Source organism: Pogona vitticeps, chromosome 3 (assembly GCF_051106095.1).
Source record: "Pogona vitticeps strain Pit_001003342236 chromosome 3, PviZW2.1, whole genome shotgun sequence".
NCBI classification, from domain to species: domain Eukaryota; kingdom Metazoa; phylum Chordata; class Lepidosauria; order Squamata; family Agamidae; genus Pogona; species Pogona vitticeps.
Genome location: NC_135785.1, coordinates 239060731 through 239080660, shown reverse-complemented (window position 1 = coordinate 239080660; position 19930 = coordinate 239060731). Strand labels below are relative to the sequence as shown.

Here is a 19930-nt window from a genome sequence, read left to right as displayed (position 1 = left end):
TAGTAATACATCATTACAAATAAGAGAAAGATAAACATTTCATTACTGCAACATCAGAACAACGTGTGTACAAAGCTTGACAATATCAATGCCAATTAATCATTATTATTCCTTTGTATTATGGAAGTTCTTGCTGCTGTTTTTGAACTATAGTTTCCAGAATTCAAGAGCCAGCATGAGTACTGGCCATGGGATCCAAGCCAGCCTCCAACTGGACAGCTCCTCACCTTAGCTGTGTTTTCCATCTGCCATGTCCTCCTCTGGAGGGATCTTAAGAAGAACTTGGAGAAATGGTGGATTTGCCTTGGGTGATGCCCATGATATTGCTGGTTCCACTCACCTGCTTAACTGTACAGAAAATGTGGGTTCAGTTGTCCGTGATAAATAATTTTTTCCTGTTTTATTTCTTTAAAATTATTTTGGCCCAATTTTTTATTCTAAAATAAGTTCATAGCAGCTGACAGACCTACCAACAGAAGATATAAACTGCAAAGAAAACTTCAAATAAATATAGTTCACATGTTTAAAATCAAATTATCTATCTTCTAGTTTTAAAATTAGAAGACAATAGGCAGGACAAGGCTGGAAGGACAGGCTGATCTGACACAGGCAGCTTGTATATATTTAGGAGTGTATTTACTGAAAAATGAATCCCGTTCAGTCAATGAGACTACAGTATTTCCTGCAATCTGTCCTGTGTGTGTGCATGAGAGAGAAAGGAGAGAGACATGGGCCTGCTCCAATAACTTTTTGTACTGATCACTTTCCATTGTGGATTGGTACAACATTATGGAGTCTTCAGGGCTGCTGTGCCTTTTCTTAGAAACCTCCTTCTGTAGAAGAAGAAAAAAATGCTATAATTTCATTCTGTTAGTTGCTTGTACTTTACTGACAAGTAGCTCCATTCTTTCTCCTGCATAAAGTGATGGAATGCCAATGCTTTCCTCTCATTAATATCTTCCTTTTGTAAGGAAATTTCATTATAAAAAGATCTATTAAGGGACGTGGTGGCGCTGCGGGCTAAACTGCAGAAGCCTGTGCTGCAGGGTCAGAAGACCAAGCAGTCGTAAGATCGAATCCACGCGACGGAGTGGCTACAATGTAGGACTTGACTTAAGAAGGCTTGGATTCAAATCCCCACTCATCTGGAAAAGTCTGGTTACCCTCTCCACTGTCAACATTTTCTAGGCTAACCTACTATAAAGGATTTTGTGAGAAGAAATGGGAGAAGTGCAATTAAGTATATTCTGCTGAGAACTCCTTGTAGAAAAAATAGGATAGCGAAGGAAACTGCAGCAGTTGCAAAATCAGTGCAGAGGTTTTTGTAACAAATATTTGCAATAACTGAATCTCATGATAGAAATTACTGGATTTGAGGTCATTAATAGAACTTTTATTGCAACACATTCTGCGGGGAGAACAAAAAGTTTGTTTTAGCTTGACCTCAGCTTGACTTCAATCAGAAACAGCTTGAAAAATGAAATGAAATACTTATTTAGATCTGAATGACCCTTTGGGACCCCTTAGTCTTCCAGATATAGAAATACGTGTCTTCACAACCAGCTGTGATTTTAATTACTATGAATATTTTTATAGCCAAATTGATCTCATCTGTTTGGTAGTGTTCCATCTAATTGTGAAACATTCAGAGGTATGACCATATTGTGATAATGAAGGGGTATGCATGTATGTGTACATTTTTTTATTGTGACATGATTTGAAGCATTGTAACAAACAGTACATATTTCAGAAATTTTAGATCAAAGATACAGGGTTTCACATACAATAATAATTTCTCTTTGTGACTTTGCGTAAAATTATTTGTGCATGTATTAGAAATGCAAATATCCTATACATGATATTGATACACATTTTTATTTTTGTATTGCTCTTGTGTTGTAAGGTGCTTTGGGTATGCCTCCTGGAAAAGCAGCATATAAATTAAAACTTGATGTTGATGAAAAACTCTTTCCTATTTCTGCACTCAAAATAGGTCAATGAGATTCAATTCTAAGGTATTGCAGGTTTCTCCCGGGGGCCACATTCTTTAAGAGATAATCTGTCAAGGCTGCAGGGTGAGCATAAGCTGAAGCCTATTCTGGGTGGGGTAAGAACAAGTTCTTTCTCATTTCCTGACATTTGGCACTCTCTTCCTCTTTCTCTCCTGCCTGCCCAATAGGCTGCACAGCAAGAGTTAGATAGCTTGTGCAAGGTCTCACCTTACTGAAGGTTTCTGAAATTTACATCACTTGAAACTGGATTGCATGTCCATTTCAAGTTGCTCATCTCACCTGTTTAGGACCACAGACTTGGCACTCACCGTGCATATCCATCATGCCATGGGTGGAGTTCCAACATTTCTTCTTCAAGCCCAAGATGGAAGACCAGACAGGGTCATTTTCACATAGATCAAGTCATTTCATTTGTGAAACCCTGCTTTTAGTCTTGCCCAAAGAGAATGAACAGGAGAGTGGAGGAAGAAATGAATATGATCTTGCTGGCATATTTCCTTGCTGCCGCAAGATCTCAGGATCTCACTAGTGGAGAAGAATAATTCACATCTAGAATGAGTGCGCCTTCAACTGGCAAAACAACCCAGAGTGGTCGACCAGACCAGATGGGCGGGATATAAATCAAATAAATAATAATAACAACTGTATTTGTGAAATCCTGTCAGAAAAGGAGAAGCTTGTGACTCATTGGGATTATTTGCACAATATAAACAACAGCGTCTTTAATTGTGACCCCTTTTAGAAGGGGTTCAAGCTTTCAGGGATATATGATTCGTTAATTATATCCATTATGTTTCATGCTGAAATAATGGTAGTGCTCTTAAAGGTGCCACAAGGCATATTTTAGTTGTTGCCGTTGTGGAAACAGACTGCCTTTCTGAAAACCGGTATGGCTCTGTAGGGCTTTTCAGACAAAAGAAAAATTCCGAGCTGGAATGTTAACCATCCAGGCCTTTTAAAAAGTCACTCCTGCTTGGTGGCCTCTCTCTTCCGCTTTGCCTTCAGAAATGAGACCAGCCACATGATGCCATTTCTTTCCCCCAGACACGCGTCTCATGTCACACGAAACGAGGCACCGCGTGTTTGGCTCCAGCCTTCAGGGGGAACGAGATAGGCGGCGCACAGGCCTACTCCCCAAAGCAATGACAGCAACTCTTACAACGGGGATGTTTTCCCCAGAGGGCAGAGAGGCGACTGAACGGATGAGCCTGGCTGAGGGAGGCGGCGAGCCAAGCCCCGAGAAGAGGACGGGCGCGCACGAAAAAAAGCAGACAGGGCGGCCTAGGCCGGCCTTTTCTCCTCCCCTCAGCTCCGCCCCGGTGTTTTTCTGCCCGGACCGGGCACCGCTTTGCCAGCAGGCTCTTGGGGACGCCGGCGTGGCTCTTCTTCTTCATCATCCTCTTCGTTCCTTCGCCGGTTCGTAAAGACACCGCCATGGCCATCTGGAGCGGCGCCGAGGCCGGCTCGGCCGACTCCTCGGTACGGCCCAGCTTGACCTCCGTCTCTTCGGGGGAGCTGCAGAGCCTCCGGACGTGCAACTGCGAGATGGCCGTGCTGTCGTTGCGGCAGCTCCTAGCCCTGCAGCCTCACGCCTTCCAACTCCACGGCGACACTTTGGCCGCGCTCAACCCGCCGAGCCGGCAGCCCGGAGGCGGCTTCACGGTGCTGAGCGACGGCCTCGTCCAGTTGGACGGGCAGCAGCCCTGCAGGCTCACCGGTTACTTCAAGAGGTAGCCGAGTCCTTTCTCCTCTCCTCCCCGTATCCCGCTCCTCACTGAAACGCCTTGCCTGGGTGGGTGGAAGAGGGAGCTTGCTTTTCCCTCTTTTTTGAGCCAGGGAGATGCAGGGCTTCATAATTAGAGGAAAAAACTGCACCGGGTGGATTTCTGCTTGTCTTGAGATGGCCGAAGGGTCTGGATCCTGAAAAGTAAGGTGATAACAGCCGTTCCTCGTCGATGAGAAGCTGCACAATTTGTACTTTTTATCACTTCCGAAACTGAGATTAGATGCGCTAAATCCAGACTTGAAGCCTGGGGAGGGTAGAGGGTAGCCTTTTGAAAATTATAAATGGGCTGCTATTTTTGGGCTCTTGCAGGTAAGGTTAGTTACTTGTCTTGTTCGCCTGGTCTAACCTTTCCATCAGTAGCAGAGGTGTCCCCTGTCTATTTTTCTACCTCCCCTTCCCCCCCACACGCCCAGGAAACTTAGAAACGACCAGAAGTCTTGTAAAGACTTAAAAGGCTAATAACATTTTACTGGCCCTGTGTTTTTATGCACTGTGGCCCACTTTTAAAGTTTAGGTCAAATTAAATTTGATAATCTTTAAGGTAGACACAGTTGATACTCTAAAAGTTCTCTGTTGCTTTTGCTGCTAGGGGTTTACTTGGCAGTGTTTCTGGAAATTAAATCTCCTAGGTGTCAGCCTAAATTGTTTGTTTCCTTATAATCTGAAGCTCCCAGAAGGTCCATTAGTCAGGTGTGGTGTTGTCTTGGACAATATTCTACCTTAAGAGTGAGGGTGAACTTCAGGTTTGTAGGACCTAGTTTGTTACTAGAACCAGCCCTTTGAGAAGTTACTGTTTTGGACTACCATTCCCTAAGCCTCACCGCCAACATGACTGGGCTTTTTGAAGCTGTTGTTTTTAAAAGTAACTCTTCCAAGCTCTGACTAGAAGAACCCAGAGATTTGTTAGGTGGAGGCAAGTGCAGTCTGTTGAGCTGGGGCATAACCTATTGAATTTTGTGCATGTCAGACGTATGAAATTGCAAATCCTTATTTGAATGAGAAGAGATTGGAAATTCTTAACATACAGTACTGTACTTCTAAAATTAGCCAACAAAGAAAGATTGATCAGAGACAAATAGAGGTGTAGAACATTAAACCTAAAGGATAAGCCGTGAACACAGCTGTGACAGATTTTATTTTTGTAGCTGCTGCTATACTATTGTAGGGTTGTAGTCTGGAAAAAGTAGGTTTGTCAAGCTGTGATCAGTTCAGAAAGTCAAAGTCAACCTTTGAAAGAAATGTTCTGACATTCATAGCTAAACAACAACTCCCCTCTTCAGCAGCGATATTGTTCTTGCTGGATTAGAGATCAGTGGGGAGACTGAGATCTGCATGGTGAGCCCAAGACTTCTTGGTGGTTGACTAATGTTGGAAGCATGAAACTAAAGGAGATGAACCTTTGTCTCTTTCAAGCAAGATGCTTTGGATACTTTGCTGTGATAAAATACCGGTTGGGAAAATAACTCCAGGCATCCAGGTTTAAATGTGTGTTTAGTGTGAGACAGCATCGCATTCTAAAAACAAGGAAGTGATATTTTTATTAAAGGATAACCGATTATTTGATACATGAGGATTTGTGTGTTCAGCCCAACAGTTCAGTCTAAATGTACCATGTCTTGATGATGGTTTTGTATGAACAGCCATGATATGCCTCAGAATTCAGGAAAGTCACTTTTATGCCTCAGCCCATATGGCTATGCTCTTTGGGCAATTCTGAGTTGTAGACTAAAAAGTTGCTTTCCTACTCTTTATGTTGGCTAAGATTATGCGAGTTGAATTCCAGAAAGGTGACTTTTCTGGTTTGGCTCTTCTGGGAAATAAGGAAATTCATATTCTGGGACCTCTGTGTACGAAAACCTCTTGGAGAGGAAAGGCTAAACATAAGTGAGGCCTTTGTTTTGCTACCTTCTTTGATGTAGCTCCTAGAACATTTGCTTCTACCTGCCATAGTTTAAATGCCTTGCAACCATTTTCAGTCTATAGTCTGGCAGTCCTCTGATAAATTGAGCTCCAGGTGAGCCAGAAGTTATTGCCGGCAGGAACTGTGAGCATGCAAAATAACAGTATGTGGTGCTTAAATGGTATGTTACAGCAGTATGCAACCACCAGGGATCAGTTTTATCCTGTAGGGAACTGCCATGGTCTGTATCCCTATTTGTGGATTTAAAAAAATGACCTTGTGGCTTGCTATAGAGGAGACCACCTCTTGGAAGCCACTTTGGAGTGGTGATTCTTTGTCTTCTTTTCTTTTTTCTTTTGTCTTATGGGGGATTTTTGGGGCCTGCAAGAAGAATGTGTAGTGTGGTTCCCAGCCCTGCTTTAGAATGGTCAGAATGGTTTTACAGTTACGGTAGCTGAGTGAGTCAGTAGGGTATTTCGTTCTGAAGTCAGATGTTGGGAGTTTGATTCCCCACTGCCCCCCCCAGGGAAAAGCTGACCTGTGTAGTTTTGAGCAATTTTCACTATCTCAGAGCACTCCAATGAAGGGAGTGGTAAACCACCTTTGAGTACTGTTTATCTAGAAAACCCTGGAATGGATCACCGCAAATCAGAATCAGCTTGGTGGCACATGTTGTTGTTGTTAGGTATTATACTACAGCAACAAACAAGCTGACTGGTCCTTGTACCCATCTTCCTCAGCCAGTGTATTGAACAAACATTCTGTTGCATAACTTTGCACCTGCCTTAACCTGGATTGGACACTGGGACCATTTAATTTATTTCCTATCCCCACAGCCCCAGTTAAGGTTCCAAGGCTCCCCTAGGCTCATAACCTGGATCAGGGGCCAGAAACATTTAATTTACACTATTTTAAAGTTTCCTATTTCCTCCCTTTAGCTGACTGGATAGCTCAGTGGTTTAAGTATTTGGCAGGTTGTGCAAAACAAAGTTGTGCAACAGGATTTTGCCCATTATGTTATTCTTATGTAACTATTGCAATTTTATCAGTTTTATAAAAAGGTCTGGAGCCAGCTTCCTGGTGAGAGGAAGGAAAGAAAGTACTGTACTGTGATGTCCACAAGCATCACATTGGATCTAGGCCACTGCAGATTTTAGTCACCTTCCATGGATAAATAGTATGACTGGCTTAACTAGGACACTGACTCATGGGATTTTATGTGTTTGTTTATGGTACCACCCAACCAACTTTTTCTGTTCCTTTTTGGCATCCTCGGCGCCACCTTACATGTTCCAGCAACCATGTGAGCTGAGCTCGAAGAGAATGAATCTTGCTTTCTGTCATACCGCCACTATGTTTTCCAGGCATTGATCAATTCTGGTTTTAAATTAGAGTAGCAATACCAGCTAACAGCAGAGTGGGGTAGGGTGAGTGAGGTGGTTTGTGTGTGTGACTTAGTATGTTTGTAACTGAGTGGAATATCTTCCTCCAGATGTGTGTGAGATTAGAAGTTTACATAGTGTAAGAAGGAGCAAAACCTATGTGCAAAAAAAAAGTGTTTTGTTTTCACAAAGTGAGGTTTAAAGAAGTGTCATGTGCTAGAGTGTCGGCTGATCTGCTTAAGTAAGCATTATGACGCTTTTCACACACCTTTTGGTTAACTTTTTGTATCTTGTCCCATAACTCTTTAAAGATCATTGTTATGTGCCGTCAAGTTGGAATCAATTTATAGCAACTCTAATAGGGCTTCAGTGAGATATTTAAGGAGTAGTCTTACATGTTGCACTTCCCCCATGAATATCCATGGCTGAGCGAAGATTCGAACCCTGATCTCCAGAGTCCTCGTCTGTCACTCTAGCCACTACATCACAGTAGGTATCTGCTTATAATAATTGTGTGCCACCAAGTCAGTTCTGACTTACAGCAACCCTTTTCAGGGTTTTCTAAGTAGAGAGTACTCAGAAGTGGTTCACGATTCCCTTCTTCTGGGGGTGTCCTGGGACTGTGCAGCTTGCCCAAGGCCACAGAGGTTGGCTCCACTCATGGGAGGCACAGTGGGGAATTGTACTCCCAATCTCTCGCTCTGCAACCAGATAGCTACACCATCGAGCTATCCAGCCAGCTCATACATCGTATGAAAAGATTGATGAGTGAGTTACTTTGAAACAAACTGTACCTGTCTCTTTGTAAACACTACTTGAGGCTTTTAAAGCATGAAGTAATTTCCAGTAATGACTATGATTGTAATAAACTGTAGCTTTATATTTACACAGGCAGGGAGCCAAAGAATCACTTTAGGTTTATGTTAGGACAGCCTTCATCAGTCTGAAGCCTTCCAGATATTTTGCATGGTACCTTCCGTCATCCTTACGAGCAGAGCTATGATGACCGGGAGGGCTATTCGAGGGCTTGGGTTTATTCAGTAAATCTCCCAGCTTTTCTTCTTTGAACATTAGATCCCTATAGGTAAAGGTAAAATTTCCCCTTGACATTTAGTCCAGGCGTGTCCGACTCAAGGGCGTGGTGCTCATCCCAGTTTCCAAGCCATAGAGGCAGCATTTGTCCGGAGACAGTTTCCGTGGCCATGTGGCCAGCATGACTAGACATGGAATGCCGTTACCTTCCCATCACGATAGTATTTATCTACTCACATTTTTACATGCTTTCGAACTGCTAGGTTAGCAGGAGCTGGGACAAGCGACGGGAGCCCACTCTGTCACATGGATTCGATCTTATAACTGCTGGTCTTCTGACCTTGCAGCATAGAGGCTTCTGCAGTTTAACCCGCAGTGGCACCACGTCACATATTTAGATCCCTATACAGCAAGACAATAGTAAATGTTGGCAGGCAGGGGTTTGTTTTCCCCATGTCAGTCTTCAGAGCCATTCCACCGAAGGAGAGTAAAAAAATGCAGGCAATTGTATTGATCAAAACAAACAAACCAGTTCTAGCAGTTTTCATCTCAGCCAGAAGAAAGTATTTTGTAAAGCTTATAGATCTTAATTACTCATTTAGAACCAGACCACAACAAAATACTTTGCATTACGACCAAGCTTATGTATTGTTACTGGGGAAATCCCTCCTTTTCCTCTAAAAGTTATTCTGACAATTACAGCTAGAATCCAAGGAAAAGAAAAGTCTGAGAGAGGTGGCTGACAGCATACTCAACCCTGTTAATAAAAGAAGGAGCATTCCTTGAGTGACTGGAATCTCTGTCTAATACAGATGGAGAATGATAGTTGACTCAACCTGAGATGAAACGTGGCACTACCATTACACCCCAACCTGATTCTTTAAGTTTTCAGTTTCTATCTTGCAACCTTAGTTTGAATTACAGCTGCTGCAGCTTCAGCATCTAGTCAGGATGATCTTTCCTGTTTCTCTCGCCTTCTCTCAACCTTAAACACAACAGCGCCCAGACTGGTGAAGAGTCCCGCAAAGCTTGAAAGCTTGCTTGTCTGTGGTATTTTAACGGTTCGAAAAAGGTATTACCCACATATGTTTTAAGTAATTTGAAAAAGTCCCAATGCTTTATTACACTGCTACTTATACTGTCTCCCACATTGTGTGTGGAACTGTCAGACCCAGAAATTAGGTGCTTGACTCTCCCTAAGAGTCCTACAGATGGCTCAAATTTCCCTTTATTTTAGAGACAGGTTACAGGTCCCCTAGGTCCAAGCCAACATGTCTAGTTGTTGGGTATTATGAAAATTGTAATCCACAAAGTCTGAATTTGTGAATCAGGCTTTGTGGATTACAATTTTCCATAGACCAAAACTGCACTTCACATGCAGTGAGGTGCACTCCAAGGTGGCTTTGAAAGAAAAGTCACTACTCACCTATTAGGATCATGAAGTGATGTGTGAACAGTAACTTCTGTTGTTGTTTCAAAAGACTATGGCGACACACTCTTATGTTGGGGTTGATGTTAAATGAACAGGTTTTTAAAAGAACTCTGGGCATGTAAGCAGAACCGATCTCTAGGACAGAGACCAAATTAATACCAAGCAATGTTACACAAGACTATACTTTAGAGACTTAACAAAGATAAACGAGAATGGCCTCACCAGTACAAATTGATTTCTATACTTATGCTTCTTTGCAAGTGTCTTTATTTTTTGTCAAATTGCACATCGTATGCAATAGATATTTAACTTGGAGCAGGAGTCATTACTCCGTTTCCTGAATATTGTGATATTATATGAGCAAGTAAAAGACATATCCTAAGCCTGCGGTTATTTTTCTGGTGAAGAATGAGTGGTTTGCAATCAAGAGAACCACTGAAGTCTACCTTTCACACCAGATTTTGTACTAGCAATACACACTGAGCACAAGCACAAGTGGGGTCTCGACTTACGAACGGCTCGTCTTACGAATGTTTCGACTTACGAACCGCTCTCATAGGAATATATGGACTCGACTTACGAACTTAGATTCGAGTTACGAACTCTTTTTTTCCTTTTTTTAAAAGCTAAGTCATCTTAGGTTAAAAGGAAAAAAGAAAAAATATCCCCTCTCGTGGCAGAAGGCGGAATAGCAGCTTCCCATTAGTTTCTATGGATGAAAAGAGCAGATACGGATTAAATGGTTTTCAATGCATTCCTATGGGAAATGCAGATTTGACTTAAGAACTTTTCGACCTGAGAACTGCCTTCCAATACGGATTAAGTTCGTAAGTTGAGACCCCACTGTATTTTTCTTACTGCTCCTCCTTGCTGATGTGCATCCAGCCATAGTTAGCTCTGTCACTTTTTTACTACTTGTGCCCCTTGGTTCTCCTCTACTTTGCTTCTAAGTGCAGGCAAACTTTTACATCAAGGGAAGTCCCTGCTTCCCGGGTCAGAAAGCAGTCCCTTAACTTTGACTTCTCAGTGGAGGCAAGGATTCCTGTGTTCTGTGCTGCTGCCCCTTTCTTTGACCTCTACGCCTCCTTAAATTTTCATGGTAGGTGCATTTCAGAGAAAATGATTCTAAAAACACTTAAATCAGCCTTTTTGAATTTTTTCTTTTTGCTTACCATTAATATCTAATATGTGGCCTTCTTCTCCTGAACAGGTATGTAGAACTCAATACCCATTACGACTATAAAAATTACAGAGAGACCATATTGGGGCGTCCATTGGTGTTCTTTGTAAATGTCAGAACAAAACGTACTTCTTCAAAAGGTATGTATGATCAAACCTGCCTTTACAAGTGTAAATGGGATCACTTAGCTTGCACTAAATAACTAAATACAACCCCAGAGTAACTGCTGCTGTCACTATGCTATGGTGTCCTTATCAAACCAGCAATAATATAGTCTATAATATATGAATGAGCTTTATTATGGTCACTGACCAGCAGCTATATCCAGATGTGACTATAACACAACAATACAATGAAAAGTGGCATAAGGTAGCAGATTAATATCACATAGGGTTTTTGTGTCTGAAAAAGGTGGTTCACTCTATGGTAGTAAAACATGAGCCACTGCAGTTCAAGTTGTGTGGTGCTCATTGGAGGCACAGGTTATGTAGCTACTTGTTGGGATACAACAAGTAGCCATGTAACCTTCTTCTGTAAGGGGCTGGACGTGATGACTCTTTGGGCTTCCTTCCAGCTCCTTACTTCTGTGATGCTTTGCTTTTCTGTAAACAGAAATGGACATGGCGCATGGGATCAAAAACAGAGAGTGTGCACACTTCTAGCAACCAATTTTCTGCATTTAGCTGCTAGAGCGCTGTATGCAGCTGTTTGAGTCAGTACTTAGCATAAAGGATCTGTCAGTACTGAAAGCATGAATAGTGTGTCTTAGTCCAAGTACAATAATAGTTTCAGAGTCACATAACATGCTATGAAATTAGTAAACAAACCATATGTACTTGGGCTGTATTTGGCCACATGTAAAAAGATACTACATCTGTGCTAGACTGTATTTACTGTGGGAAGCTGGCGTATAAGAATGCTGTTTCCTACAAACGAATTACAGATTTTTCAAAAGACAAAGCAAAGCAAAGTGTGCTACTTATATGCTGCTCCACAGTGTTTAAAGCACTCTCTGAGAAGTTTACAGATTATCATGCAGGCACATTGCCCACCCCCAGGGAGCTGGGTACTCAGTTTATTGACCTTGGAAGGATGGACGGCTGAGTCAACCTTGGCCATCTACCTGAGGCCATCAAGATCACACTCAAGTTGTGAGCAGAGCCTTTCCTGCAGTACTGCAGTTTAACAACTGCACTCCAAGGCTCTTATAACCACTGTACTATGAAACACACACACATAACACAGCTTGTTTGTTTTGTTAACTTTCTAATGTGTGTAACAGCCCAAGAAGATTGTGGCAGAAATCTTTTGTGCGTAGTCTTAAACAGCATCTGAAATGCAAAGTTAATGCTGTGTAACAGAAAGTACTAACCTTGTTCAATTTGTCATTAGAAAAAACCTATGCTTTGCTTGTGAACACTCGACACCCAAAAATAAGAAGACAGATAGAGAATGGCATGAACAACATAATATCTTCTGTGATAGGAGAAAGCTATAAACTCCAGGTAAGTCAAACAGACTCTTTGACCTGCAAAAGCTTGTTATCTTTAAGTCAGTATCTGCTCTGACTAATTATAAGGGACAAAGGACAATATCAAGCTTGCAACTCAGAGGAGACTTGTCTGGATAACCTACATAGTGCCTAGTCTGAACAGTTATTATCACAGAATAATGGAATTGGAAAGGGCCTATAAGGCCACTGATTGCAACCCCCTGCTTGGTGCAGAACTCGAAATCAAAGCAGATCTAACAGATGGTTATCTGTCTTAGGCTCTCTGCATTTTTCTCCTGTTCATTTCTTAGACTGGTGTCTCTCACCAGCATAATAATATAGGTCATGGTGTTTGTGCAACCAGTGATCTCTGTGAAGAAACTTTGTCTGTGCAATCACAGTGCTGAGAGGCATAATCCAGCATCACTACAACGCTGTGACTTTCTGCTCAGTGAAAACTCGGTAGGATGCTCGCCTTAGTATTTACTATTTACTTCTGCTAATAGAAAAGGGAAATGTTTCAATAATTATATATCATTTCATTTTATATGTTTAGTAAGTCTAGTGCTGGCCCTGTTCTGCCTGCCAAGCATTAGCAAACAAAAGTGCTGCTTAGACTGCAAGAAACATTGGATGTATCCTGTTTTGGATAAGAATAAGACAGTTGGGGGATAACTTTGGTTCAGAGGTGACTTCTAGTCAAATTTCAGGTGCTTAAACGTATCTAGGGTGCAGAACATGTTCTCCCACGAGCATTGTTTTAAGCATAAAAGCAGTTGGGTGGTAACACCTCTCATCTTGTTTAGAACCCTCCTTGAGTGCTACTTTAAAGCAGTTTTTTTCATTGTGTAAAAGGTAATGGATTCAAATGAGTAGTGTATTGGCTTTTTCTAATTATCACTTTTGGAGCGTGATGATAACAATGGCAGCTAAATGAGGTCACCCCATTTTTGGAGTAATATTTCATACAGTAAGTGAACTTTTTTCTTATTAGGACTGTAATCTACATTTAGTTTGAGAGACAAATCTCTTTTGGATTTAACAAATGGTCTGGAAATCTTCCTGGTTGCTATACGTGTCTAATCATCTCTCTCCCCTCACCTGCCCCCTTTGTACAGTTTGATTTCCAGGATGCTGTAAAGAAGTTTTTTCCTTCAGGAGCCTATCTTGTGAATGAAGAAAGTTTGAGCTTCTCCTATGAATTCAAAGTTGATGCCTTATTTGATTTCTTTTACTGGTTTGGAATCAGCAAAAGCACAGTTTCAGTGAATGGAAAAGTTCTTAATTTGTCCAGTACTAATCCAGAGAAAAGAGAAATGATAACGAAATTTCTGGACAAAATGAGTGAACCAAATCTGCGTTCAAACAGCTTTTCAGACAGAAAGTTCAGTGTTACTTCCAGAGGTAAGTTGATGACCTGCTGAAAGAGATAGTACACTATGTTTTTCACTGATAAGAGAGACGTACTCTCTCTTCTGCCTCTTGTGCCTTCAAGAAGCTACTTATATTTCAAAGCCTGGCCCTTTGATGTTATCTCTTCACTAAATCCTTCTTCTGTTTCTATACATTTGGGAAGACAATGTTTCTCAGTGTTCCTTACATTTCCAAAGAAGCTGTTTGGAAATGCAATTGCAAGACTGTAACTACTGAAGCTAACGCCAGTTTTAAAAGGCTGTGATTCTTGGGAATGAACAAGTAATTACAGTAGGACCACAGTATCTACGGGGGATCAGTTTGAAGCCCCCCCCCCCCGTGGATGCCAGAAAACATGGGAGTATTGAATGATATACATTGCATTGTTTCTGTCTTCCTCTAGTGGCCAATTCTACTCTGGAAATATGTATAAATACGTATTTCTGGGGTTTTAAATTTAGTATTGTCAGGCAATGAATAAATGAATCAGTGGATACTGATCCTGTGGATAGGAGGTCCTACTGTACTGAATATTTTCATTTTTGATTTTGTATTTCCTATCTCTGCTTCTCAGTATGGTATCCCAAAATCATACACATTACTATTTCCATTTTGTTAGACATATTGTAACTATTTCTTTTACTATCTTGCAGCTTCAATAGATGAGGTATTTAACAGCAACTTGACTCCACAATCATCTTGGACTGAGTCTCCTTTAACTGTTTGGACAGTTTCAGGAGTTCAGGCTTCTGAAGATTGACCAAATACTGTAATTGGATTTCCATACTTTGGAGAAAGGTACATCAGAAAAAGAGTGACATCGTGGAATCATTATTGCAGGAGTACTGAAAAGAAGATGCTGCTCTGCTGCATCAGACTTCAAAAAGCAGAATATTCTTGGACTCCACTTGCTTTCTTTGATTCATGAAAGCCCCTCCTGTTCCGCGAGATGGTGCTTGCAGAAATGGTTCTTCACTCAGCATATTAAGAGTTATTTGGAAGACAGAGCTTTCTTGTTATTGCTGTTACACCTAAGTATAAAGCTAGAGTGCTAAAAATTATTTTAAAGTTAATTTTTAGAGTGTTTTTAAATAACAAGTTCTAAATTTGAAAAATCATGAGCAGCAAGTTTAAAACCACAAGTAGTGAGCTGTTTTATAACTGGTGTAATACTTATAACTGTCTTATGCCAAGTCTAAAGGAATTTGAAACTGACTTTATGCTCAAAAATATAAATCTGTTTGAAACTAAATTTACTGAGGTTTTTTAAAAATTGGCAGTAGTGACCCTGAAGAACTAGCAGAGACACTACTTGAATGAAAGTGCTTTTACATGATATTCAGAAACCTGTTACCTAGTTTGTAGATACGTTCTGGTTGATTCAGTTAGATTTTGATTATTAGGTCTAGATTAAAACAATACTTAATTGGTGAGAAAATATGAGAAAGTAATTTCAGCTCCATCACAAGCCTCCAGAATCACCTCTAGTCAAAATGATTTATTTTCTGTGTTTCTACCTAAAACCCCTTAAGATACATTTTCACTTGTTTATAGAAAACATTTTGAAAGAAACTTGTGTCAAAGAAGAGTTGAATCATTTTTATGCTACTCTTATGTTCTCTGAAGTAATAAACAGTGATGACCAACTCTTGGCACTGCAATTCATATAAAATGCCTTATTTCCTTAATACTGTACTACAGTTTGTGTTGATGTTAATTTTTAACACAGATGGGCTCATTATTTTGTCCTACATTTTGTTTTTTAAATATCAATTCATGGAAATATAGGTAAATGTGTATTGCTGTTTTGAAATAACTCAGTAAATTTGTTTACTTTTACAGATGAAATATGCACTACAATTTGTGTGAAGCTTTGCGTTCATAAAAGGGTTCCATCAGAGAAGTCTTAGTTGCTATGTGATACTGAAAAAGTGAAAAGGGCCCCACCAATCATGTGTAGAAATACCCCATTCAGTTACAAAGTTGTGCATAATACTATGAAGCATTGTAGAGGGTGACTACATGGTGTGATTCCTGGTTGAGAGACTCCCACCTACCCTTTAACTTGTAATATTTGAATACTTTTGCTATTGTGGATCTCCATCCTTATCCAGAGGATTTTTAAAAGCCAAAATGTATTAATCCCCCAAGAATCACATTCCTAGATATTTATTTGAGGGTTCTGATACTGCCCCTTCCTTTTTCTTGAAGGACTGTCTTTTATACTTATCTAATTAGTGCATACTTTGCATACATAGAACTGCCCCGGTGTTCTCCCATGCAAAACCAAAATGAGTAGCCTCCAGGTGGCTGCAGCCTGGGATAAATGTCTGTCCTTTTCAGACACTAATAAAACTGGTAAACATAATATGTAACTGGAGATTGAGTCAGAATTTAATAATCCTCTGAGGTTTTTTTTTAAAGCATTGCATACTAAAGAAGGTTCTTTGAGGCAAGGAGATTAATGTACAGCTGAGTGGGGATGTATCACTTTTGGGTGTATCTGTGGTGAACATTTTACCTTTTCTGTATACCATAGTATTTGAACACAATGTATACTGCCAGAGTGTACAAGCCAGAAGTGCTGCCCTTGGATATTTTAGATCTATTAAGATTTTACTGCAAGGGGCCCTTTTGGCATTGCTTGATATGCTTTTCATAATGAATGAGTCCTGCAATATGTTTTCTCCCAGGCTCTGTCATGTTTTAAATCCTGATCAGATCTCTCTGTATAAGTGACCGTTTAATGCCTTTGTATATCCTTGTTTTATAATAAAAGGAGGTTTTTAATGGATCTTTTCATTTCTCTTGCACCCTAGTATTTGTACATACTACATAATAGGTGGTAAGAAGCAATATTCAGAATTATCTCACAGAATATAAATTATGACAAGGTTTGAGTGTGATCCTACTAGTAGCTCACAAGAGGGTTTCAGATAGGTCAGCAAAAGATGCTGATGCAACAGCAGAAATAAAAATGTCTTTACAAATTAGGTTGTTAAAATCTTCATGTATAGTAAGACAGATATAAAGTTCCTATATCAATGCAGATGATGATTCTGGGTAAACTTTTCTTGGTTTACCCAGAGTCTTTCATCTGTACATTCTATTGCTGGCAACCCTGCAAAGGGGATCCTGCATCCCCTTCCCAGTAATAAGTTGGTCACAAAGTCAGGGGGCAGGTACCTAACTTTTTCTTCACTTTTATCCCTCTTAACTCCCATCCAGCCACAATGGAAAGAAAAGACTGCACTTCCCAATGGTCTCAACTGATTGTTTTGAAGTAAGTGTGTTGTTAGTCTGTGGAGCTCCTTGCCACAGGTATGTGGTGATGGCATCTGGCCTAGATGCCTTTAAAATGGGACGGACAGATTCCTGGAGGAAAAGTCCATCGTAGGTTACAAGCCATGATGTGGATGTATAGTCTCCAATCTTAAAAGGAAGGTACTGTACATCAAAATGCCAGATGCAGGGGAGTGGTGTCAGGAGACAGGTATCTAGTTGTCTCCTGTGCTCCTAGAGGCATCTGAGGGGGCCACTGTGAGATACAGGAAGCTGGACTAGATGAGCCCTTGGCCTGATCCAGCAGGGCTCTTATGTTCTTAAGCCGAGAAACAAAATGGAGTCCAAGGGCAGAAGAGATGGTACCTACTTATTTGCAGCTGTCAGATGAGTCAAGGACAGTTAGATAATCAGTGAGGCAGTGGGGGCTGTGCAAAAAATATTTTTTCATATAACCCATAAGGGGCTAAAGTGTTCAGCCTCAATATCCAATTGATTTCCCTTCTCAGTAAGGACCTCTCCTGCTTCACAGGAACCAGATCTATCTAGAAGTAGATAACCTCCCTTCTGCATTTGCACTTTGAATCTATGGTATAGACTAAATGGTCATGGAACAACTGAGTGGTTCAAAATTGGGAAAGGAGTACGGCAAGGCTGTATATTGTCCCCCAGCTTATTTAACTTATATGCAGAATACATCATGCGGAAGGCTGGACTGGAAGAAACCCAAGCCGGAATTAAGATTGCCGGAAGAAATATCAACAACCTCCGATATGCAGATGATACCACTCTGATGGCAGAAAGTGAGGAGGAATTAAAGAACCTTGTAATGAGAGTGAAAGAGGAGAGTGCAAAAAACGGTCTGAAACTCAACATCAAAAAAACTAAGATCATGGCCACTGGTCCCATCACCTCCTGGGAAATAGAAGGGGAAGATATGGAGGCAGTGTCAAATTTTATCTTCCTGGGCTCCATGATCACTGCAGATGGAGACAGCAGCCCTGAAATTAAAAGGCGCCTTCTTCTTGGGAGGAAAGCGATGACAAATCTTGACAGCATCTTGAAAAGCAGAGACATCACCTTGCCAACAAAAGTCCGAATAGTCAAAGCTATGGTTTTTCCTGTCGTGATGTATGGAAGTGAGAGCTGGACCATAAAGAAAGCAGACCGCCGAAGAATTGATGCCTTTGAATTGTGGTGCTGGAGGAGGCTCTTAAGAATCCCCTGGACTGCAAGGAGAACAAACCTATCAGTTCTAAAGGAAATCAACCCTGAATGCTCACTTGAAGGACAGATCCTGAAGCTGAGGCTCCAGTACTTTGGCCATCTCATGAGAAGAAAAGAGTCCTTGGAAAAAACCTTGATGTTAGGAAGGTGTGATGGCAAGAGGAGAAGGGGACGACCGAGGATGAGATGGCTGGACAGTGTCTGCGAAGCAACCAACATGAACCTGACACAACTCCGGGAGGCAGTAGAAGACAGGAGGGCCTGGTGTGCTCTGGTCCATGGGGTCACGAAGAGTCGGACACGACTAAACGACTAAACACACACACACAAAGTTCTAAAAGCTTGGTGTGTATCTTAGATGCTGTCATTAATCTATACTAGGAGTTTACTGATCTTGTGTGCAGATTCATTAATATTTCACACTGTTAACTATACAGATAAGGGGGGGAATGCTGCAACTATCCAGGCCAGCTGTTTCTAAATTAATATATAATTTTATGCTTAGGTCCAGAAGCCAAAAGCTAAGCTGAAACACATTGAGCCTTAGCTTTTTAGATACATAAGAATAAAGTCTGTGTTGCCAATATTTTTATACATCTGGAGACTCTGTCTCCCATCTGTACTTTTGCCTCCACCAGTGGATGTACTAGCTCCCTATTCTTTGTTAAAACTCAGCAGAACAGACATCTCTCATCCATATATTTTCATGTTCTTCCTTCAAGCCCCATTCTGTCTTCAGAACAGGGAAATGCTTGCTGCTGTACCTTCCTGTGTGATCAATCTAAAACCGCGGCTTGGCAAAGTGTACAAAGTGTTAATATTTTTCCTAAAATGTTGCATCAAACCCTACTAGCCTAACAGACTGAGTTGACTATGATACCAATAACTACATTTAAGAAATAAATTCCATTTAGTCTTCATGATGTGAAACATAATCTGTACCAATTATTGACAAAACAAACAAATATCCATGATAAGGTACCTAATACAGTTTCAAGATTAATACGATGACTGCTTAAATCCATTATGGATTTAATGTACTTAAGTACACAGTACACTTCACTAGATGGCAATCTGATAGACTGTATAATTTTTAAAAATATGTTTTTACCATGATGTAATGAAATACAGCAATAGCTGGCTGAATCAGCTCTTCAAAGGGATTACTCCAGTGTTAATCATGCTCTCTAACCAAGTGCCCAGAACTATCCACCCCATGACTATTTTCCATTACTACAACTTGCACCAGAAACTTAATACTAAGGCAACAATGGTTTATATTGTATAAGATTATATGAAAATATTTTCTAGAGCCAATGTTATGATAAGGCTTGCATATAAAGCCAGTTTTAGCAGACATACAAGACTCCTGTGCAAGACTGGGAGTGGGCAGCAAGGACTTGTCTACAAAAATATGTGAGATAGGGATTATAAACAGGGGTTTGAATGCATGACTCTCACACGTTAGATCCATATACTTACCACTGAAACATACTGAGTCTGAAGTAGCAAACCAGCACTGTATGTTTTACTGTAATTTAAATTTATTGCAATCCATGCCTGAGCTGAGGGAGTATTTTTACTTATTTATTGGATTTCTATCCCACCCATCTAGACCAATGAGCAGTTAGTTAAACAAATTCACAGTCTTTCCCTTACATTTCTCTCCAAAACCAATCCTCATAATTTCCCCATTTTCTTTCTGCCAAAAGGCTTCCTATCCGTTTAACAGCAATACAGAAATAAAAAAAATCAAACCTTTAGCTTTTCCTGCCAAGGAAAGCTGCACTTA

General features: G+C 40.7%; 1 protein-coding gene across 1 annotated transcript; it reads left to right on the top strand.

Moving 5' to 3' along the window:
- The first annotated feature begins 1227 nt into the window (after positions 1-1227).
- Positions 1228-16423, top strand: MEDAG (mesenteric estrogen dependent adipogenesis). Its single transcript, XM_020788592.3, has 5 exons — positions 1228-3742; positions 10755-10864; positions 12117-12229; positions 13335-13620; positions 14283-16423. The coding sequence occupies exons 1-5, from the start codon at positions 3447-3449 to the stop codon at positions 14387-14389; spliced, it is 912 nt and encodes a 303-aa protein (XP_020644251.3). The 5' UTR covers positions 1228-3446; the 3' UTR covers positions 14390-16423.
- Positions 16424-19930: the final 3507 nt, after the last annotated feature.

Excerpts from the sequence above, each read along its gene's own strand:
- MEDAG (XM_020788592.3), top strand. The coding sequence starts at position 3,447 with ATGGCCATCTGGAGCGGCGCCGAGGCCGGCTCGGCCGACTCCTCGGTA. Across the intron at positions 3,743-10,754 it reads CTCACCGGTTACTTCAAGAG|GTATGTAGAACTCAATACCC; the intron begins GTAGCCGAGTCC and ends TCTCCTGAACAG. Across the intron at positions 13,621-14,282 it reads GTTCAGTGTTACTTCCAGAG|CTTCAATAGATGAGGTATTT; the intron begins GTAAGTTGATGA and ends ACTATCTTGCAG.